The sequence below is a fragment of the Xenopus laevis genome, chromosome 1L (genome assembly GCF_017654675.1).
Source record: "Xenopus laevis strain J_2021 chromosome 1L, Xenopus_laevis_v10.1, whole genome shotgun sequence".
NCBI lineage: Eukaryota > Metazoa > Chordata > Amphibia > Anura > Pipidae > Xenopus > Xenopus laevis.
The window spans coordinates 111,523,309-111,547,203 of NC_054371.1; the positions used below are offsets into that span (position 1 = coordinate 111,523,309).

The following is a 23,895-nucleotide window of genomic DNA, read 5'->3' on the forward strand; positions in this document are numbered from 1 at the left end:
TAAAATTAATTGAGCTAATAAAAACTCCAAATATATATAAAAAAAATTTGAAACAAAACAGTATATTTGAGTATATTTCTCCAATTGCTTTACCCTACAGTAAAGCAATTCCAATAATGTGTATTTTACTTTGGGGAAACAAAACAGCACTGAAAAATGTAAAGCAATATGAAGCATAGGGCATTATGCTGTAAATGTAATGTACAGTATGTGCTTGGGATTTTTTCCTTTTCCACTATTCCCTTACATCTCTATTTATTTCTCCGACTTTGACCACTTTATTTTATGCTGTTACCTTCTCCCCCTTAATACCGTGCCTTTGTGCCCACTGTCATCTGATACTATATTGGAAAACAGGCAATGCAGGAGCTACTAAAAGGACATTTCATTGTAGGCAGTCTCATATTCAGGTATTTTAGATTGTGGATCTCTTGCATTTGGAGCTCATTAGCTCCTGTACAAATGAAATTTACTGCAAAAAACTGAGATTCTGAAACATAGCTGCTGGCAGGGTACAGTAGGTTGCAGAGAATCACTGTAAGAGCACCAGCATCTAGTATTCTATTATTCAATGCATAGTGTGACCACGCTGGGAACGCAATATTTGCAGCAACAAGGGATATTGTCATTGCCCCATGTTACATTCAGGGCACTAGCTATAGAGCCAGAGGTATGTGCCACTGGCCACTGCATTGTTTTATAGAATAATAAAAGAAAATGCTCTACATCCCCATGGCTATAGCGTTCAGTGAAAGCCTTTCAGCACAGCTACCTGCTTTTTTTAAGCATTCAAAATTTCTGGTTAGAGAGAAGCAGAACCAAAAGTAAATCATTCAGATAGCCCGCCACCTCAAAAACCACAAAAAATGTTTTTATTTTCAAAAACGACTGCCAACAAGATAGTAAAATTTACGTTTAAGATAAAATCCACTTTAACTATTATCATACATTTATAAAAGATCTGTTAGTGAAAAAATAAAGCAGTTTAAGAAAATACAGAAATAAGGAACTGAGTGGTCTGGTCTGGTGAAGTCTGTATTGTGAATCACAAGGTTTACATTGATGCCACAGCTGATGAGCTGCAAATCAGCCTGTGGGAGAGCTGGAGGTTAAACTGAATAATGCACTGCATGATTTCCAGTCTGCTGTAATGCTTTTGAGATGTGTCATCAATCAAGTACCAAGTACCACTATAATCAAAGGGGAGGAGAGGGACCAGGTGCAACACATTCCAATAAATCTAATTGTCAACATGTGCTAGTTACATGAGCAATGTACTGAAACAGTTCATAAATATCTACTTTAAACTGAGGCCTGCTAGTACTTTCTGTGTCTTATTAAACCAAAAGAAATATTTTGTAGCATCGTCGAGAGAAATACAGAAACCCTTACTACAAACTTCATGTAAAGCACTGTTGTATTTATAATTCTATAAACATATAAAAAGAAAGTGGACCTTTTTTTTGGTAATATCAAACAATTGTGTGGGTAAAACTGATAATTTCCCATCACCTGTATAATGTGGACAGCAATAATAGAAAAAGGCCATAACTACAGAGGGACCAGACCATGTGATTGCAGTGTAGAGGGCCCAAAGATGCCCTAATTAATGAACAATTACAATATAACTGCAGTTGAACTGAATAAACCTTTCCACTTTTCAGAGTGGTGAAACATTTTCATGAATGATCAGGAAGTCCAGTTTCTTTAGACATACTGTATTTCCCTCAAATACAATATATCTTGGTCTAAACTGAATTTGCTGTGGGGCCCAGTAACATCTAGTTATGCCACTGAATGAAACAATAGTTCTACTTCTTATTCTAGTTTTCATTTCATTTTGTATTTATTTAATACTTTTACTCTTGGTTTTAGGCTTGAATTTGTCAGACCAAGTTTCTACAGGTATGTGATGTTAAGCAAATCCTGTTGAACCCATTAATTGATTTATTTTTATTTTATAAAGGTGGGAAATATGATTGGAATACTAGGAACACCAAGAAGGAGGATAAAAGTGCGGGGTAAAGTCATGGGTCAGGAAGTAATTTCCAGCATGTATAAACCATATGATTAGTATGATGAATTTGTGTAAAGGAACTGTGTGATTCTGTGTTTCTCTATTACGTCCTTTGCAGCTCACTTGTCATTTTATTTGCATAATATGAACCTTTTCTGTGAGTAAGGCGACTGGTGACATTGATTTACACAGGCGGAGTGCTTATTTCAGTTAATTATCCAATATATTGTTAGAGTCCAGTTCTCATTGTACCCTGATTACATTATACCTATTTTCATATATTTTGCTTCCAGTAAGAAATAATCCTTAAAGGGATACTGTCATGGGGAAAAAAAATTCAAAATGAATCAGTTAATAGTGCTGCTCCAGCAGAATTCTGCACTGAAATCCATTTCTCAAAAGAGCAAACAGATTTTTTTATATACAATTTTGAAATCTGACATGGGGCTGGACATATTGTCAATTTCCCAGCTGCCCCAAGTCATGTCACTATTAACTGATGCGTTTTGAAAAAAACATGTTTTCCGATGACAGGATCTCTTTAATGATTGCTCCAGACTAACCATACATGGTAATATTCAGAGTCAGTAGCTTATTGGCTGGTCTATAGGGCCAATATATCACCAAAAGTTGCATAGTTTAAAAATGCTTAATAGGCAAGGAACACCTTCACCAGGTGCTCTTCTGGTGATAAGCCACTATTGTTATCTGATCCTTGGACTGGAGACGGCTTTTTTTAAATGAGTAGATCTTTACATGTATACTAAGGTTTACATTACAATACAACATTGTTTTCCATTTAGTATTAAGGCCTATCTGGAGGTTCTGTCAATGTTATATATATATATTTAATGCTGCCCCTACTATACTACAATAAGCATGCTAAATTAATATTTAGTATGTTTCATGATTATGCTTATGATCCCTTTTTTTACATTTGAAGGAACCAACATTTGTTGGAACAGTTTCCAACCTTTTCTTAAATTTCATTCTCTGGATATAAGTCTGGACATTGAAACTGGTGATTAAAAACACCAAACAGAAACTTAATTAGCATTCGGAAATGACCATTGAAATGAGATACCTCCATGCAATCAAAAAGCCTAGTTTCATACCCTGAGCAAAAATATATACCCTTTACCCATATCACCACACTAAGCATAGTAATGATTTCAAAAATAAATTTATTACCACATTTTAATCAAAAGTGTTGAAAATACAATGATATTTGTTAAAAATTACAGTTTTAAATATAAATATTTTGAATGATCAAATATTTTTTTTGAGAGAGTACTATATTTATATAACACTGACACCATAAATACAAGTTTAATAAATATAAGCAAAGCATGTAAAGAGCCAAATGTATAGAGAGGCCGGTTATAGGATGTTAAAATAGGCCCATTTTCTGGCAGTGGAGCCTCTGAATGCTACATTTCATAATGTCCATGGCCGCCATCAGTGGGGGCAGCCGGGACTGCTGTAGAGAAAGCAGCAACTTTTAAGGCCATTGGCAGCAATACTTTCATTTGTCTTTTTTTATTATGCAGTAAAATCTTGGCTCTGGCCCCCAGCAGTGGTGCAAGCAGTAGAATATCAGGGTCCCATTTGTGCTTAAAAAGGGGGAGGGGGGGCATGTTGTTGTATTGGCCCCTCCAAGATTTCTGATGACGGCCCTGAACAAGCCTAAACATAACTCTCAACCTGCAGATGAGCAGGTATTAAAACTAACTTTCCCATAAACATTTGATCTACTGTATATAATAATATGATTACTTAAAAGAAATAGGAAGCACATCCACAAGTGTTAAACAGCTGCATGCACACAGTTGTGAAATAACTTGATTATAGGGCTGGGTGTTCTCTTTTGACACCCTTTTCCTTGAAATATTTCACTAAAAGAAGAATAGGCGAATGTAGAATGGAACTGGAAATAAGATAAATCAGATGATCCACCTGAACACCATATTCCACAGTATGTAGTAATGTCCTCCTACAGCTTATTCTTACATGTATAACGTATGCTTAAACAGTGGGTATATTCTTGATGAATGAAGAAGTAATGTGTGATTTAACATTAAACGATGGAGAAATCATAAAGCTAGGGTTATAATTTCCCTTGCATTTCTTCGTGCTGGCTGTACATGCATTCAACTGATTATATGAAATGTGCTTTACTGTACTGAATATGTGTCAAAGTGAATGACTAAAATGAAGTTGAGAGGTATGAATATATGAAGTATTCATCCCACAAACCTCAGACACTCCCTAAGTTGGCAAAATCTCACAATATATTAATAAAGTCTAGAAAATACAATTATCCATCTATAAATAAATACATTTGTATGGACCTCAGTGGGACTTGGTTAAATAGTGCAATTATTCTATAAGTGCCAACGCACAATCATCTAAGCCAGACCGCCAGCGAACCAGCTTGATGTCTGTAAAAGCAGCATTTCCTGAGTGGTTCCTGAGTATGGCACAGTTAACCTTCTCTATAAGCCCCTGTCTTTCAAGCATTATTCACTTGGAATTTTAAAGTTGCAGAGGTAGAATTTAAAGAGAGGGCTGCTGTTGTTTCAAGGGTTAGCGATTAACAATGTAGTATATATAACAATTCAGTTTTGTCATCTATAATTGTTGATTTCAGTCCTTCAGGGGATAAAACACATGTTGCTAGGTTTTATAAATACTAGGTGTAGTCTGAAAATCCATCAGTATAACCTTCGCATGTCCAGGTGAGGGAAATAGGTTCCATAAATACTATCTGTTACATCAAAAGAGCCTTTTCGTTTCCGTAGGCAAAATACCAGCTGTTGGGGAAAGAGAAATGGAAAAAGTTTATTGTGAGGAACTAAAAAAAAAGGAAACTAAAATAAAATGTTTGTCCATGTAAAAATACTTTGTCCAAGGGCTTTAAAAGTTGGCAAGTCATAAATCATTATGTGGTATTAATAGTATTAAATGAAGCTGACAATTAATATGATTCTGGATTTGGGCATTTTGGGTGTAGTTCTGAGAAATAGGCTTACGGAATGTTACAGTACTAGGTACTGAAGGTCACTGAACAATGAAGGTACAATTTACTGTCAATCAATGGGTGGAGATCAGCTAGTGAATTAGCTTCTGACAAAGAGGTGCAGCATTAACAGTCTGTTTTTTTTTCCAACAGAACAGCATTTCGGTCACAGGATGGGGTTCTCAAATGTCACACAAAAGAAGTTAAGATAGTATTTACATTAGTGTAGCTACATAGGCCAAACGTGGGAGGATGGCATTCATATGTACTTAGGGACTCTCTAAACTATGAACCACAATGTATTTTATGTATGGTTTCTGTGTTAAAGAAATCAATAAAATGTAGACCACAATTGAAGATTTTTATTTTACAAGTTGCTACAAATTATTATAAAATGCCTCATGTTCGGATTTAATAGAATGCTTCTCAAATGATTCCCTTCCCAAAACCTGATATGTATCCGCATGCTTTTAAAGAGCAATCAATGATGCACAGTAACCACCACTACTGTACGTCCAGCAATACATTGCTGCATTAATATCAAATATTTTCATATATCACCACATTAAGGGGCAGATTTATCAAGAGTCGAAGTGAAATTTAGAATTTTCTAAAACTGTCAAATTCGACTAGGGAATTGTTAAAATTGTATTCGAGTTTTTTAAAAAAAACTAATTAGATTTTCAAAATTTATCATACACTTGGCCCTTTAAGAACTCAAATTCGACTATTCGCCACCTTAAACCTGCCGAATTGCTGTTTTAGCCTATGTGGGATGTCCTGGGATCAATTTGGAGTTGTTTGCTGCCTTCCTGAAAATCCAGGTTTTTTTCCGAGAAAAAACTGGAATCAAATTAGCTTCAAATTCGATTTGAGTTTGCGGGTCGATCCTATTCACCCGAGCACAAAAAATGTAATTTTTTTTAAATGAATTGCAGTTGGACGAATTTGGAGTTCATGGGAGTTTAAAATAACTCTCATGAACTCGAAATTTGACCCTTGATAAATCTGCCCCTAAAACTATGGGTTTAGAATGTTATAAAAATAGTTGAACTTGGTGTCTTTTTTTAACTTGGAATTTGGAACCATGGCAAAGCAAATGCTGGATATACTATCTATATATCTATAACTATATGACTGTATTTGATACTCTTAACTGATCAATACCCTAAACTCCCAACCCATCAGACTTACCAGGAAGATAACAAGGAAAAGCAATATGAGGCCTAAAAGAACTGCCAGGCATATAAGGATAATGGCCCAAAACGGTAATTCATTTGTTGAGGAAATTTCTGTAGTAAGGCAAATAAAGAATATGATCAATTTTTCGAAACAGATGGAAAGTAAAATATAAAGAGAAATTGTAAATTTAAGAGATCTCTCTGTATCAGATTGACTCATCATAAAATAATCTTTACCCTGAATGGAAATGTCCTTAATCTTAAAGAATGGTCCCAGGAGAGTTCCATTTATGATCCCATCGTAAAACTCTTTCCTCACACTGTCTAATGTTACTGTTGGGTCATCTTCAAAGTAACACCCACATAAAGGAATAATGGATCCATTTCTAAAGAAAGAGACATTAGGTACCATGTTAAAAAATATATAATACACTCATATCTCCACACTTTGCACACACCATCAACCCTTCCCATTATTATCCAGTTACTTTATGTGTAGATTAAACCACAGAGTCTCACTTGGCAGTCAGTGTTTGATAAACTTATATTTTCCTGCACCAAAAGAAAAATAGTTTGCTCATAGATTAAGTTGCCTAATTTTTCTTCATTTAAATCTATTTAGATTTTGTTTGTTTACACATGCACTGTTTTTACAACAATTCTAGCACATTTTTAGCGTTTTGCCTTCTAATAGGATTCATACCTCATTGCTGAAACTTTGCAGAATTTAAATTTTTTGCCGAGGGGACTATTCCGGTAAAGCTTATTCATCTGGAAACAAGAGAAGATGAAGAATTTTTTTAGTCAGATGGTGAATAAAGTACCTGGAACTACAGGTGATTTGACATGTCTACATAATTGCATAATTAAATACAAAGACAAAGTTTTGTAAATAACCGAATAAAGAATGAATAGTGTAAAAAAAAACAAAAAACTTTAAAACGACTGCAGCCCTCTCTTTTAACAATGAAATGCATTTTACGGCATTTTAGCTACTGCACTCCAAATTATGGAAAAGTCTCATATTTTGGAAACCCCAAAGGATCTGAAGTTACAGATCATATACATGAAGATAAAAAGAGTAGTGATGGGCGAATTTGCGCCGTTTCGCCGAAAAATTAGCGAATTTCGCATGAAATTCGTGAAACTGCGAAAAATTAGCAAAATCGCGCCGGTGTCGCGCCGGCGTCTCGTTTTTGCTGCCGTTTCGCGAATTTATTCAGTGGCGGCGAATCGCGCAAATTCTCCGCGATTTCGCGCCTGGCGAATAAATTTGCCCATCACTAAAAAAGAGTGTTTACAAAGACCAATTTAATATTATGCAATAATTTGCATCTGGTCTTTTAAAAAATGTATTTTGCTTTTTGTTAGGTAATTCAGCAAACTGCTGGTTGTTATAGTCTAATTTACTGTAGTCTAATTTACTTGCCAGGCAGTGTTTTGAATGACAAAATTAATGACGATGAATAGGGGAGGGTCTAAATAGAAAGATAGAGAAAATAGTTTTTTGGCTGCCAGAATCACTGACCCCTATTGACAGGTTGGATAGAGGTAGAAGGTAAATAACTCAAAATAACCCATAAATTATATGAAATGAAGACCAAATGAAAGGTTGCTAAGAATAGGACATTATACCAATTACAAAGTAAAAAGTGCCCGCCTACCTCTTCTTCTATGCTCAATTTCTTCTTTTCAAACTCTACAGGATCACTGGGCACATAATCATTATAAATGGTAAAACTGATGTCATAGCGTTTATCTCCTGGAGCAATTGATTGAACTGTGGTAGTTGTTATAGTCATGATGGTGGTAGGGGCTTGAGTGGTTGGTTGTTCTGGAGTGTAACCTATGTAGAGATAAAATACATCAATATTATTGTAAAACATTTGCCTAGGTGCAGTAGCCCATGGCAACCAATACAATGTTTGCTTCAAACAGGAGACCATTAAGTGATTTCGGCCAATCATTTTTGTTTGTTTAATTATAACGACAGACTAGAAACAGTGGTGAAGTAATTTTTAAAGGTTTACAATTAAGTTGTTAGATATTAAAATGGCATAGAAGATTAAGGTATAAAGTTATGGAATACATAGGCACTTTATAAATACTCGTTAATAATAACAATACACAGTTGCTTCTTTCTTTGAAAATGAGTGCAATGAAGTTTTTATAAAATGGACAATCAGTATTTTGCAGAAAAACTATATGAAGAACCTTATGGTGTAATTCTTCTTGCTATCCATTATATTTTCTAGTGTTCTACAAGAACCTCCATTTAAGGTCAAACCATTTCTCAAAAAATATACTTAACACACATACCGGCAACATTTATGCTTGTTTTGTCCAAAGTATAATTGCCCAGGGTGATTCCATCTTTTGTTCCATTAAAGAAAACATCTTTAATGAATTGATCATCAATGACCTTGGCCAAAAGATCAACATCGAAGGTGCACATTGCTTCAGTAGTGGTGTAAAGTGATTTTGGAGTTGGCCTAAAAGAAGAAAACAAATGTGTTTAACACATTACTATTCTAGTCTCACATCTACCTGAGCCTCTAATGACATCATAATAGGGATGCACCGAGTCTAGGATTCGGTTCGGGATTTGGCCAGGATTCTGCCTTTTTCAGAAGGATTCGGATTCGGCCGAATCCTTCTGCCCGGCCGACCGAATCTGGATCCTAATTTGCATATGCAAATTAGGGATGGGGAGGGAGATGGGGAGGGAAATTGCGTGAGTTTTTGTCACAAAACAAAGAAGTAAAAATGTTTTCCCCTTCCCACTCCTAATTTACATATGCTAATTAGGGTTCGGATTCGGTTCGGTATTTGACTGAATCTTTCACAAAGGATTTGGGGGTTTGGCCAAATCCAAAATAGTGGATTCGGTGCATCCCTACATCATAACATGAGAGAGAGGCAGTTTTTGTGGAATTTTTGTTCTTATATAAATGATCATCAGGTCTGGATTAATAATGGGATGATAAAGGTGACGTTAAAAGCCAATATTTGTACCAAAGGACCTTCTTAAACCTGAGGCCAAGTTTTAAATGTAGTCTGGGAAAGTTCAGGCTTTGGGAGTATCAGCCTTGAACATTGTGGGTAGAGTCATTTTGAGCCTGGTAGCCTAGGTGCTACTTTGTCTAAAATAAACTTTCTTATTTATGCATATATATTATTATTATACTGATAATGGAGTAATAGGCCTTTACCTACCTGAATGCAGTAACAGTGCAGTTTTTAAAGCGGTCCTTTAGAATGCTGTTATTAAAGACTAGATTCAACTGAAAAAAAGAAGAAAATGTTATTTTAAATAGCTTGTCCTGTTTATTTTTAATTACTTTCGTCATCCAGCTGCAAAAGAAACTTGCAGTGCTAAACAAACATGCACACACACAATATGCGTGGAAGGATATGCCTATTATAGGTTATATATGACACTTTCTTATGAATATTTCTATTTAGTGGAAGCTGCACTAACCAGTTTGTCAATATTGTTTTTGTTAAGGCTGTAATTGTCCGAATCCTTGTTATCTAGGGTGGTGGTGTGGAAGAGGTTGGTGATGGTAAAATTCAAGAAGAATTGCTTTGGCCCAAATATCAGCACAGGAGTTTTGGATGTTGTTACAGTTGTTTTAGTGGTTGTAGTTGGTGTGGTTGTCTTTGTTGTAGTTGGTGTGGTTGTTGTTGTAGTTGGTGTGGTTGTTGTTGTAGTTGGCTTGGCTGTTGTAGTCGGCATTAAAGCTGAAAAATAAACACATAGTTTAATTATAAAGTAAAATGTTACTGAACAACAGGAAATGGAATCTCTTATCAGGAAAACCAATATACAGAAAGCACTGAATTGCAGACAGGCCACCTCCTATAGCCACGTGAATAATTTTCCTTCTTTTCTCTGTAGTAATAAAAGTACTTTGTACTTAATGCTAACTAAGCTGCATAAATCCATTTTGGTGGCTAAACAATGCCATTGGGTTTCTTAGAGGCACATTTATCAAGGGTCGAATTTTCGAATTCACTCCTATAAACTCCCATAAGTTTAAATTTGGACTGATCAAAATGTAATTCAACTGGATTGAATTTAATCGGAAAATTTTAAAAACTTGATTCGAGTTTTTTCCGGAGAAAAAAACTTGAATGTCAGGAAGGCTGCAAACAACTAAAATTTATCCCTGGATGTCTCCCATTGACTTAAACAGCAACTCGGCAGGTTTTAGGTGGTGAATAGTCGAATTTGAGTTCTTAAAGGGCCAGAGTTTGATAAATTTTGAAAATCGAATAAGAATTTTTAGAAAAAAACTAATCAATAACTCCCAAGTCAAATTTGACAGTTTTGACCATAAAAAAACTTGAAAATTCGAATTCGAATTTTCAATTTGACCCTTGATAAATCTGCCCCTTAATGTCTAAATATTTTTAGTATTATAGTGATCCATAATTTGCTATAGAAAAACTTTTTCCACTACCAAGCATTCTTTACAATCGATGCCTGTATGAATACAGGGATCAAGTCACTAATTAATTTATGTTTCGAGGACCTGCACTGTTGGATTAAAACCATGTACTATATTGATTTATTAATGCAAGCACCTTCTGATATTTCAATATATATTCTTTTATACAACTCCATATTGGATACATATCTTATTTTTGATAACATGTTTGTAACTGAGCACAGGGACTCTGTGTAGACAACAATGGGTATGTGAAAAACACTTACTTGTTATTATAATAGGTTTCTGGTAGCCTAAAAGAAAAACAAAAAGAAATAAGCCATAGACATTTATGATTAGTTCATTTGACATATGATTGATATATCTGTTAAATATGGCTTATGTCATTAAAAAAAACCTACATGTTTCACTGAAGTTTGTAATCTTTTCATAAGGAATGTTATCTAAATCCAACTGAGCAAATTTAATAAGTGTTGCACTCATGCATTAAGGGCAGAGACACACTAGGAGATTCAGTGAGATTTAGTTGCCAGACGACAAATCACCTCTTCTTGGGGCGACTATTCTCCCCGAACTGCCTTCCCGCTGGCTAGAATCTAAATCGCCGGCAGGATGGCACTCGGAGTGCTTTGTTTTCCGAAGTTGCCCGAAGTTTCCTCGTGAGGCGACTTTAGACGAATTTGGAAAACAAGTGCTCCGAGAGATTCTAGTCGGCTCACCGTGACCAAGAGTAGTATTAAGGTGTACAATGGCACATAAGGAGCAGTTACTGAAGCCTCTGGCACAGATGTAAAATAAAGCAACACATGGAGCTAGTGAAAATATCATCTGCGCGCCCATGTTCCTAGTCTGCACCATTCTTCAGCTAAAGAATTACATCAAGTTGCTAACCATTGTGCATTCCTGAAACATGCAAAATATTTGCATTTTTCCTTTAGTGTAAATTCTTAAGTGGATATTCCATCCTTCATAGCTAAAACACATTCATTTTAAATTTACTCTTTTAAGCCATAGACCAACTAGGAGAGTTCCATAATAGGTTACATATATGCCCATAACAATAGAGTGTTTTGAATTTACCATTAACAAAAAGACTATTCTTGTCAAGTGTGTATTTTCCCCAAATTGTCACATTGTTTGTTACATCTTCAAGCTCTCCATAGAAGACCACTTTGTCAAACTGGTGTCCAGTTGTTTCTTTGTTGATGCTGCAGACAGAATTTACTTTGGTGCCCAGTGGAGCAAGCCTGAAGAAAATATTTCTGCAATTAATGTTCGATATATTGAGTAAAACAGAACATTTCAAATTATTTAGTATGTTTGTGTCCCTAGTTTAAAAAAATTAAAAAAAAGTACAGATAGTTTCTCAATTATCACAAACGAAAAAAAAAAAACTCTGGTTCAGTGAAGGTGAATTTTTTTGATTTAAAGGCTACAGACAATTTTCCTTTAGAGAGAAATGTTCATGTGGATAAAAAATAAATCTGTTACTTTTCACAATGATGTTGCTCTTTATTTCTGTCTAGGCAGCTGATAGCTATACTGACTCAGCTCTGCTGCTAGCTTTCATCAAAGTATTATTCTTTTCAGTGTCCCTGTCTGTTGTTCATCTCCGCATTGTGTGTATATTTGTCCCACCTCTAGTTGACTGAGAGGGAGAAGTGTCAGGAACTGATCCACAACTTGAAGAACAAATGAGTCGCAGAAATTTTACCCCAGAAATATAAGATCAGATGCTGCTACTGTACCTTGTCACTGCCAAATGTTTCAAACCTAATACATAGAAAAAAGACTGGTTCCCCAATGTTCCATCAATCTTTGTTTTGATAGAGTCAAAATAACATAGGTTTGGGAATTAGGAAAGAAATTCACAAGGAAAATAGAAATATATGCATACAGTATATGCTTTATGTTATGTGCCTGGAAATACCCTTCAAAAAGGCTGGGATATATTGTAATACTCACATAAAGTTATCAATTTTACAATTCCTATATTTGCTGCTGATTGTGCTTTTCTTGAAGGCGTCATCCAGCTATTTAACAAGAAGAGACATATGAATAGTTAGAATATAGTTATAATAAAATGTTTGGACATGCACATATCCTACACAATTTCAGCAGGGGAACTGTGTCACTGTGTGTAGGAATGAAAAGTGGCTTAGCCCTTATATGAAGTCTTACTTCATCGTGGAAGATGTATAAATATTGAATATTGATGTATGTGTTGTGCATTTGGTCTAACATACTACAAAAATAAATTGCTAAATGTAACAGTTAGGGAAAGAAACCCTTGCCACTAAGAAGCAATAGATGTTTGCCAATAAATACTGCAAGATGTAGCTATCAAACATCAGGGCAAAAAATCATGCAGTTGCTACCTGACATAAAAAAGAATATGCAAGATACATACCAAGGAAATTATATAAGTAGCAGTAGAGTTGAATGCTGTAGAATTTCGTGTACCGAAATCATTAGAATATATCAAGCTAGTGAAGGTGCAATTAATAGTTATGTCTTCTGTTTGGACTCCTTGCACTGGAGATTGGGTGATCGCATTCACAGGAGGCTCAACCACTGTTAAAATGATTTTTTTAGATATAAGTGCAGTGACAATGTTTCTGTTAAAAGCAAGTATAAATAACAAATGTACAACTCAAGCTTCACCATAAATGTGTCAAATATGCTGGGGAATCTCTGCAACCCTATTACTGGAAAAGTATCCAGCTGACAATCAAATCAAAGACTAAAGGGGGTACTAAAATTAAATAATAATTTGACTTTCTTTTAGTGGCCTTAAATGTGGTTAATTTAACACCACAATACTGGTTTTAAGTTAAAATACTGAGACAAATGGTAAACATGCAGCATTCAGAGCAAATTCTGGTTTCTGGGTTTCATTGGATCATGGATTGGCTCAAGTGAAAACTAAAGAGTACCTCTTGTCCTTTTTAATGCTCATATAACCGGTTTATGACTAGTGATGGATGAAACATTTGTAAAATGCACTGAAGTCACTAGGTGTTTTCCACTGCATTATTTTTACGCAAAACACACTGGAGTCAATTGGTATATTTTAGCAGTCTTTTTCACACAAAGATCTGGAGTCAATGGGTGCTTTTTCTTCTGCGTTTTTTGCATCAAAAAATGGCATGAAAAAGATTACAGATGGCAAAACGCATATTTTGCTGCAAAAATATGCCTGACTAAAATGTTTTCTCATCACTATATATGATGCAAATAAGTTGTAGAAAGGCTAGCATACCTGCTGTTGGTGCAGGTGTAGTTAATGTTTTGATGGTAGTTGATGAAGTAGCTGATGTCTGAGTTCGCAGTGCTGTACTTACAATGGGTAAAGCTGTAGTTCCTGTTAGTGTTAAACACAAGAAAAATATGTAAATATTACAAAAGCAGGTTTGGGACACACACATATTATCTGGCATTTTTCTTTTTGATTTCTATGCCTGTGTTTTCTTTAGAAAAAGTTTAGAAAAAACACAGTAACTAAAGTGCTTACTTAATTTTAAAAGTGGTGCACAGTTTTGCCCACACTGCCCCATTCTTTCACAGAGTCTCATTGTAATTTTGGTTTCTGGGTTCCATAGGATCATATTTCAACATAGTCTGTGAAAACGAAGCTGTAGCACTTGTCCCAGAAAAAACTTATTTCTGTTTCTTTATAATGCTCAAATGATGTAAAATATATTTTAGCTTACTTGCTGTACTTGGTACTGTTTTTGTTGGTGCAGGTGTAAATAATGTTTTGGTGGTAGTTGTATTAATTCCAGATGAAGTAGCTGATGTCCCCAGTGCCGTAACAGAGGGTAAAGCTCTAGTTCCTGTTAGCGTTTAATATAAAAATAAATCATTGCAAATTTTTTTAATAGCAGGTTTGGAACACACATATTATCGTACATATCTTTTTTTTCTATGTCTGTGTTTTCTTTAAAAACATGTACAATAACACAAAAGGGCTTTAATTAAAAAAGTGGTGCAATGTGCAAAAAATACAAAGAACCATGGGGCTCATTTATAAAAACTGGGCAAATTTGGAAGTGGGCAGTACCCATAGCAACCAATCAGTGATTAGCTTTTTACTACCAGCCACAGGTTATACAGTGAAGGCAAACATCTGATTAGTTGCCATTGGTTACTGCCCAGGTGAAAATTTGCACAGTGTTTATAAATTACCCTCCATGTGTTTTTCCTACAGTACACCATTCCTTTTCAGATTTCAGTGTAACTGCATACACTGCTATCCCTTTACGGGTAGTGAATAGCATGCTATAATGTGCCCTGAGATGATTTGTGTATACTATAGACAAATACAATGTCTTTTTCAACTAATTTAATAGCTAAATACTTATTTCTGTCCTTTATAATGTTCAAATAATAGGCTTATATTACAAATATATAGTGCAAAGATAGCATACCTGCTGTACTCGTTACTGTTTTTGTTGGTGCCGGTGTAGATAATGTTTTGATGGTAGTTGTAATAACTCCAGCTGATGAAGTAGCTGATGTCTGAGTTCCCAGTGCTTTACTTACAGTGGGTAAAGTTGTAGTTCCTGTTAGCATTTAAGACAAGAAAAGTTGATGTACGGTAAATGTTACAATAGCAGAATTTAACTGTTATTGCATCAGCTGCCATCCCTTTCCAGGTAGTGAATAGAATGCTATATTTTGGCCAGAGATGAATCATAATTCAACAGAGTGGTATCTCTGGTCCCAGAACACATATTTCTGCTTCTTTGTAATGCTCTAGCAATTGGTTTATGTTGCAAAAATATATTAGAAATATTAGCATACCTGCTGTACTCGTTACTGTTTTTGTTGGTGCAGGTGTAGATAATGTTTTGATGGTAGTTGCATTAATTCCAGCTGATGAAGTAGCTGATGTCTGAGTTCCCAGTGCTTTACTTACAGTGGGTAAAGTTGTAGTTCCTGTTAGCATTTAAGACAAGAAAAGTTGTTGTAAATATTACAATAGCAGAATTTAACTGTTATTGCATCAGCTGTTATCCCTTTCAGGAAGTGAATTTCATGCTATATTTTGGCCAGAGATTCAACAAACAGAGTGGTATCTCTGGTCCCAGAACACATATTTCTGCTCCGTTGTAATGCTCTAGCAATTGGTTTATGTTGCAAAAATATATTACAAATATTAGCATACCTGTTGTACTCATTACTGTTTTTGTTGGTGCAGGTGTAGATAATGTTTTGGTGGTAGTTATATTAACTCCAGCTGGTGAAGTAGATGATGTCTGAGTTCCTAGTGCTTTACTTACAGTGGGTAAATTTGTAGTTCCTGTTAGCGTTTAAGACAAGAAAAGTTGATGTAAATATTACAGAGGCAGAATTTAATTGTGATTGCATCAGCTGCCATTCCTTTCCAGGTAGTGAATAGCATGCTATATTGTGGCCAGAGATGACGTTTGGCAATTTGTCTAATTCAAATAATTTAATAGCTAAATACTGAATGAAATAGAAAAGAAAAAAAATTGGATTCAAAGCACAACATTAATTTTAACAATCAAGTCTGACATTCATAGCAAATTCTTATTTCTGCATTCCATGCCGAGTGGTATCTCTGGTCCCAGAACACTTATTCCTGTTCCTTTGTAATTCTCTAGCAATTGGTTTATGTTGCAAAAATATATTAGAAATATTAGCATACCTGCTGTACTCATTACTGTTTTTGTTGGTGCAGGTGTAGATAATGTTTGGATGGTAGTTGTATTGACTCCAGCTGATAAAGGAGTTGATGATGCCTGAGATCCTGCTGCTGCATTTGTAATGGGTAAAGTTGTTGTTTCTGTTAGTGTTTAAGAAAAAAAAACATGGTAAATGTAACAATAGCAGGCTTTGGAACAATTAGTTTGGTAAGAATTGTGTTTTTCAACTTGCTCGAGTGAGTACTGAAGATACAAAACCACTTTTAAGTATTATATATATATATATATATATATATATATATATATATATATATATATATATATATATATATATATAGATATATATATATATATAGATATATATATAAACCAATTATTGTACAAAAAAACGCACTCACAGGTCTTCTCAAGGGTGTAAAAAAAGAAAATATTTATTTCTTTTCTTCTTTCTTTCTTTCTTTTTTACACCCTTGAGAAGACCTGTGAGTGTGGTTTTTTGTACAATAATTGGTTTACATAATTTTTGAATACTGCACCCAGGCAGCTGCTTATGCATACATGAGTACTCCAGCTTTGTGAATATATATATATATATATATATATATATATATATATATATATATATATATATATATATATATATCTATATATATATATATATGTATATATATATACACCTCAAAGATCCACACTCCAACGAATATCTATCTATATATATATATATACTGTATATATATATATATATATATATATATATATATATATATATATATATATATATATATATATATATATATTCAACAACTTTTAATATGATGTAAGCAATCAGAAACTAATTTTCAGTTCTTATGGTCTTTATTTGTTATTGTTTATGTTTCTTCGTGTTTATAGTATACCTCTCTACTTCTGGATTTGGTTTTAACCTTCCATTGTGTATGCTAATTGACTTTTTCTGGCCTTGTAAACAAATTACAACGTTTGTTAAATACTACTAAATTCTACATCTATATTGTGGGTGTACTAAGAATAGTAACTTTTCTTTTTCCTTTGTAAATTAAACAGATTCTTTAGCCCTGTAGTGGATAGATATATCTTAGCTATAGGTGTATATATAGGTGTATAGGTGTCCCATTTAAGGTGTAGGTAATACATTCCAATTTAAGATGACGCTGGTTAAAAATTCTGGTGACGAGATAGAAGCAGCTCTCCTTTATGGAACTGTACTTTCTTTTGTTAACAAGGCCTGTGTAGTTTCAGGACTTGAAGGAACTGTGGTTGCCGAAGTAGTACTTGAAGGAACGTATGTTTCAGGTGCTGTTGAAACAACTATTATGGATACAAGTATTGTTTTTGAAAAGCATTGTACTGTAGTTTGAGGGTGATTTATTGTACAGCACTTGACCTTTAGAGGCAGGATATTGCAACAGGGGAAGCAGACCATGTAGCTAGTGTAAATGTGCGGGAACTGTTACATTTTTTTTTCAATATTGATTATAGAAGAAAAAAATGCCAAGCCTTTTTGAACAAATGACTTGCCAGTGCAACATGAATGATTTAAACCAGCTGAGAAAGCCGCAAATATAAAAAGCATCTAGTAGCAGGTCAGGAAAATCACACAAACATACCCAAAAGCTACAGTATTCTGTTTATCATACTCACTTTATTATATTCGCTGTTCTAAACCAAAAACCTTACAATTGTTTTTTCATTGTAAACGAATTACCCTTTTTCCAACAGAATACACATTTATAACTTTTTTAGTAAATCTGGTATTTAGAAGAAACACAAACTTACCCACTGCTGTAACCCCAGATACAGTCCCTGCTGGTGTAGATGATGCAGCTGCAGATGTCTGTGTTTCTATTGCTGTTACAGGTGTTGTTCCAGCCTCTGTTAGTAATTGATAAAATGTGTGAATGTCACATTAACTGATTCAAAAGAATGCTTGCATCATAAGCATTTGCTAAAGTATGATTCAGTTTATAAGTTTCATTTATTGAGTTTATAACTATAAGTAGATGCCAATCGATTCTAAATATTGATGTGTGTTTAATAGAACATTTTCACTTACCTCAATTCAATGAATAAATAACAAACATTTATCATGAAGCAGACATTGGCCCTAAAAAAGTGTAACTGGGCTTTATTTTTTATTTAAAACAATAGGCACAAGCCTTATTAATTGATCTAATTTAGTGGGTATAAGATTAGTTGCACAGCTGTTCATGCAAAAGCTTGGATGTGCAAATGTATAATTTATTTAGTTCACTAATTAATATTTTATGTTAATTACTTAACAATGCAAACCAACCTGCTAACGTTGGTGGGGTTAATGTGGTAAATAATGAAGATTCTACGATTACAGTTGTTTTCAAAGGCACAGCTGCAGTCTCCAGTGTTGTTGCAAGAACCATTGTTGCTCCAGTTGTTGTAGCTCGAGTAGTTTGAATTGATGACGCAATTATAGTTTCTAAAGTTGCAGTTTCTATAGTTCCTAATGATTCTGTAGTTAAACTTCTTGAAGGGACTATTGGTGCCTCAGATGTTCGGGAAACCATTGCTGTTGACTGTATATTTGTTACAGCTTCTCTAGTTTCAATAACTGATGGGACTGCAGTTTCTGTTGTTCTGACAGTCTGTGCAGTTTCGCTAAATGTATTTGTTTCGGTAATAGATGTGGAAAGTACTGTTGTAGGACCTGTTGTTTCTGATATTGTGAAAGCTGCTGTTGTAGCTTTTGTGGTTGCTGAGGCCTCTGTAGTTCCAGTTATTAATGCATTCATACTATCTGTAGTTCTGCTTGAAGGAGTTATTTCTGCTGTACCCACTGTTGATAGTGAGACATGTGTAGTTTCAGTGATTGAGGGTACTGTTGTGCCTGAAGGAACTGCTGTTGTTTCAGATGTTGTTGAAATGGATGTTGTAGGTATTATAGTTGATGATACCACTGTGATTGTGCTTGTTGGAACTGTTACGGTTTCTGATGTTGTTGAAACCATTACAGCTTTAGTTGCTGTTGTTGCTTCTGTAGTTGCACCTGCTGATGACCTTGTGGTTTCAGCAGTGTCACTTGTAGGAATTATTTCTGACATTGTACTTTCTGTAGATGTTGAGGCCTGTGTAGTTTTAAGAAATGTGCTTGTGTCTGCTATTGTTGATAGCATTGTTTTACTTTCTGTGATTGTTAAAGTCTCTAGTGTCACTGAAGTCACTGACATTTTTTCAGTTGCTGTTGAGCCTGTGGTTTCCATAGCAGTTGGAGAAATTGTTGATGTTGAAGACATGGTAGATGTTTCTGTAGTTGCTGTTGAAACTTCTGTCGCCAATTCCAAAGTTGTTAATGTCACTGTTGTTGATAGAACTGTTGTAGCTGTGGATGTTAAGTCATAAGTAGTTTCAATGGTCAATGGTACTAAAGTTGTGCCCAAAGCAACTGTTGTTGTTTCAGATATTATTGAAGTGGCTGTTGTAGATGCTGTGGTTGTTGAGGCCTCTGTTGTTATTTCTGTAGCTGTGCTTGATGGAACTGTTGTTGTTTCCAATGTTGAAACCACTGTAGTTTGTTCTGTAGTTGGTCTCAATATTATCTCAATTGTTGGTGAAACTGTGGTTTCTGCAGTTGTGCTCAATGCTGTTTCAGCTGTAGAAACCACTGTTGCTGATTCCAAAGCGGTTAATGCCATTGCGCTGGTTGAAAGTAATGAAGTAGCGCCTAAAGAAACTGTTGTCATTTCCGATATTGAAGTAGCTGTTGTAGGTGCTGTGGTTGTTGGGGCCTCTGTTGTTATTTCTGTAGCTGTGCTTGAGGGAACTGTTGTTGTTTCTGATGTTGAAACCATTATTTTTTGTTCTGAAGTTGGACCCTCTGTTATTTTATTTGTTGATAAAACTGTGGTTTCTGCAGTTGTGCTTGATGCACCTATTATAGTTGTTTCAGCTTTAGAAACCACTGTTGCTGATTCCAAAGTTGTTAATGTCACTGGTGTTGATGGAATTGTTACAGCTGTGGATGTTGAGGCATAAGTAGTTTTGGTGTTTGAGGGTACTGAAGTTGTGCCTAAAGAAACTGTTGTCATTTCTGATATTGTAATGGCTGTTGTAGGTGCTGTAGTTGTTGGGGCCTCTGCTGTTATTTCTGTAGCTGTACTTGAGGGAACTGTTGTTGTCTCTAATGTTGAAAACACTGTTGTTTGTTCTGTAATTGATCCCTTTGTTGTCTCAGTTGCTGATGAAACTGTGGTTTCTGTAGCTGTGCTTGATGGAATTATAATACTTGTTGTTTCAGCTTTAGAAACCACTGTTCCTGATTCCAAAGTTGTTATTCTCATTGATGTTGATGGAACTGCTGTAGCTGTGGATGCTGCGGTATAAGAAGTTTTGGTGGTTGCAGGTAATGAAGTTGTGCCTAAAGAAACTGTTGTAGTTTCCGATATAATTGAAGTGGTTGTTGTAGGTGCTGTGGTTGTTGAGGCCTCTGTTGTTATTTCTGCAGCTGTGCTTGATAGAACTGTTGTTGTTTCTAATGTTGAAACCACAGTTTGTTCTGTAGTTGGTCCCTCTATTGTCTCAATTGTTGATGAGACTGTGGTTTCTGCAGTTGTGCTTGGTGGAATTATTATTGTTGTTGTTTCCGCTGTAGAAACCACTGTTGCTGGTTCCAAAGTTGTTAATAACACTGATGTTGATGGAATTGTTACAGCTGTGGATGTTGAGGCATAAGTAGCTTCAGTGGTTGAGGGCACTGAATTTGTGCCTATAGAAACTGTTGTCAACTCTGATATTATTAAAATGCCTGATGTAGGTGTTGTGGGTGTTGAGGCCTCTGTTGTTATTTCTGTAGCTACGCTTGATGGTACTGTTATTGTTTTTAATGTTGACAACACTGTATTTTGTTCTGTAGTTGTTCCATCTGTTGTCTCATTTGTTGATGAAACTATTGTTTCTGCAATTGTGTTTGATTGAGTTATTATTGGTTTTTCAACTGTAGAAATGGTTGTTTCAGATATTATTGAAGTGGCTGTTGCAGGTGTTGTGGTTGCTGAGACCTCTGTTATTTCTGTAACTGTGCTTGATGGTACTGTTGTTGTTTCTAATGTTGAAATAACTGTTGTTTGTTTAGCATTTGGTCCTTCTGTTGTCTCAGTTGTTGATGCAACTGTTGTTTCTGCAGTTCTGCTTGATGAAACTGTAATTTTGTCTGATGTAACTGTTGTTGGATATTCTGTAGTGGTTAAGGCCACTGGAGTTCCAGTTGCTGATGGAGCTGTCATTACTACAGTTGTGATTGAAGGGTTAGCTTCTGATGTTGTGGAAAGCACTGTTGTATTCTTTATAGTTGTTATGGCTTGTGTTGTCATTAAAAAATTTGTTGAGGGAACTTTAATTTCTAAAGCTGTACTAGAAGTAACTGTTGTTGTTTCTAATGTTGTTGATTCTTTATTTGTTGAGGCCTGTGTGTTCAACTTTGAGGCCAGTGTGGTCTCAGTTGTTGAGGAAACTGTTGTTTCTGAAGTTGTACTTAAAGGAACTATAGCTGTTTCTGATGTCGATTTTGTTGTTGTAGATGTCTGTGTGGTCATAGTTGTTGAAGGAACAGTGATCTGTGTAGTTTTTGATACCTGGGTAGTATCACTGGTTGAGGCTACTGTTGTTTCAGATTTTGTACTGGAAGGAACTGCTGTTATTTCTGATTTTGTTGACACCTGTGTGGTCTCAGTTGTTGAGGAACCAGAGGTCTCTGTAGTTGTTGATGCCTGGGTAGTTTCAGTTGTTAAGAGTAATGTTGTTTCTGAAGTTGTACTGGAAGGAATTGTTGATGTTTCTAATATTGAAAATTCTGTTGTTGTAAATGCTGTGGTTATTGAGGGAACTGTGATCTCTGTAGTTGTTGATGCTGGGGGAGTTTCAGTTGTTGAGGGTATTGTCATTTCTGAAGTTGTACTGGAAGCAATTGTTGTTGTTTCTGATGTAGTAGATTCTGTAGATAAGACCTGTGTGGTCTCAGTTGCTAAGGGAACTGTGCTCTCTGTAGTTGTTGATGTATGGGTAGTTTCAGTTGTTGATGGTAATGTCATTTCTGAAGTTGTACTGGAAGGAACTGTTGTTTCTGAAATGTAGTTTTTTTACACAGGGCCGATAGTTAAGAAAGTATATTATTTACTTGTCGCTTTCTTCCAATATTATTATCAGTTATGTTAAACTCCATACAGATTATCACAGAAAATATACCTTTCCCTTTAATTGAATTTATTATTATATTGAATTGAATTGAATTTATATTATATTATTATTGGTTTCTGTCTGATTAGCCTAGTTGCAAAGCTGATGGTTTCTGGTTTATCATACTCTTATCTGCAGTTTGTGGTGTTTTAAATATATTAACTAATATGTAGGATTACAGACACTATAGAGGTACAAAATATAAATAGGTATAAAAGTCTACTTGTGGGCCAGGTATATAAGAAACCCAAATGAGCTGTTTTTTAAATTGCAATTTCAATACACATTTACAATATTTTTATCTTCTAGGAAAGTTTGTAAGCTTTCCTAGTTTCTAACAGTTTCTAACTTACACCACTGTAGAGGAATATTTATTAAACAAACAATAATTTTTGAAAAGCTATTATCAGGAATGTGGTGGACCTATTACATTTAATGGACAACCCTATATTTACAAAACAATTCCATCTCATATTTATTTAAATTTATGAAGTCTTCAAGAAATATGGTTGTTTTTAAGACTGCAGAAAATTAGGTCTAACTGTGATACTCATTGACAAAATTTGTTCATGTTTTATATTTTAAAACGCTTAATTCTATGTGTGTTTACATAGTGATCAGTGAACTTCAGAAGCATGTAGCTTTCTTTATTACGGTATATAAGTAAAATATATTTCATAGAAACAAAAACTTACCCACTGTTGTAAACCCAGATGTAGTTCCTGCAGAGGTTGAAAATGCAGCAGGTGTTTGAGTTTCTACTGTGGGGTTTGTAAGAGATGTAGTTTCAGTCACTGTAAGTTTCAAAGGTAAGAAGGAAAAGTCATTGTGAATGATCTAAAAGAATGCTTTGTCTTTAGGAGTTACTAAAACAAAACATCATATCATATAACTATATTGAAAGTAAAGATAAAAACTTTTTATGGAGAAGGAATTTAGAAACATAGCTAGAGGTCATTTCTGTACAGTATGAATAGGCAGTACTTTTAGAATGAACACTAAATCCTTTTAAAATGATATTACATTTAGATTATATTTGAAGGAATGTTTGAAGAAAGTACTTATTGAAGTATTTTTGTTGTAGCTGTTTATTTTTAGGCTACACATTAGGGAAGGGACAGATGATGAGCAAACACACACACCTTCTGATTCATACCCCTAATCCTTTGAGATTGTTTTGTGCAGGGCCTTCTTTCAGTTAGAATCAATACAATGTGTAGTTTATATGTATAAAATGTTCATATTTTCTATTGTATATGTTTGTGTAATTGCAATAATAATATTATGTATGAACAAAACAAAACACACAAGTGTTAGTTAGTGTACTATTTTT

At 34.9% G+C, this 23,895-nt stretch overlaps 1 protein-coding gene across 1 annotated transcript in view; it reads right to left on the reverse strand.

Moving 5' to 3' along the window:
• Positions 1–3,181: 3,181 nt before the first annotated feature.
• Positions 3,182–23,895, reverse strand: part of LOC108712806 (mucin-16) — a 65,085-nt gene continuing 44,371 nt past the window's right edge. Inside the window, exons 25-45 of the mRNA XM_041584363.1 lie at positions 23,258–23,356; positions 18,655–22,449; positions 18,138–18,233; positions 16,346–16,483; positions 15,842–15,976; positions 15,478–15,612; positions 15,102–15,236; positions 14,385–14,507; positions 13,934–14,038; positions 13,082–13,245; positions 12,637–12,704; positions 11,752–11,918; positions 10,938–10,964; positions 9,699–9,961; positions 9,434–9,501; positions 8,537–8,709; positions 7,882–8,063; positions 6,921–6,988; positions 6,455–6,603; positions 6,231–6,328; positions 3,182–4,830 (exon numbers count right to left, since the gene is read on the reverse strand). Coding sequence (XP_041440297.1) covers positions 4,732–4,830; positions 6,231–6,328; positions 6,455–6,603; positions 6,921–6,988; positions 7,882–8,063; positions 8,537–8,709; positions 9,434–9,501; positions 9,699–9,961; positions 10,938–10,964; positions 11,752–11,918; positions 12,637–12,704; positions 13,082–13,245; positions 13,934–14,038; positions 14,385–14,507; positions 15,102–15,236; positions 15,478–15,612; positions 15,842–15,976; positions 16,346–16,483; positions 18,138–18,233; positions 18,655–22,449; positions 23,258–23,356 — 6,287 coding nt within the window. The 3' untranslated portion in view covers positions 3,182–4,731. The remainder of the gene's footprint in view (positions 4,831–6,230; positions 6,329–6,454; positions 6,604–6,920; positions 6,989–7,881; positions 8,064–8,536; positions 8,710–9,433; positions 9,502–9,698; positions 9,962–10,937; positions 10,965–11,751; positions 11,919–12,636; positions 12,705–13,081; positions 13,246–13,933; positions 14,039–14,384; positions 14,508–15,101; positions 15,237–15,477; positions 15,613–15,841; positions 15,977–16,345; positions 16,484–18,137; positions 18,234–18,654; positions 22,450–23,257; positions 23,357–23,895) is intronic.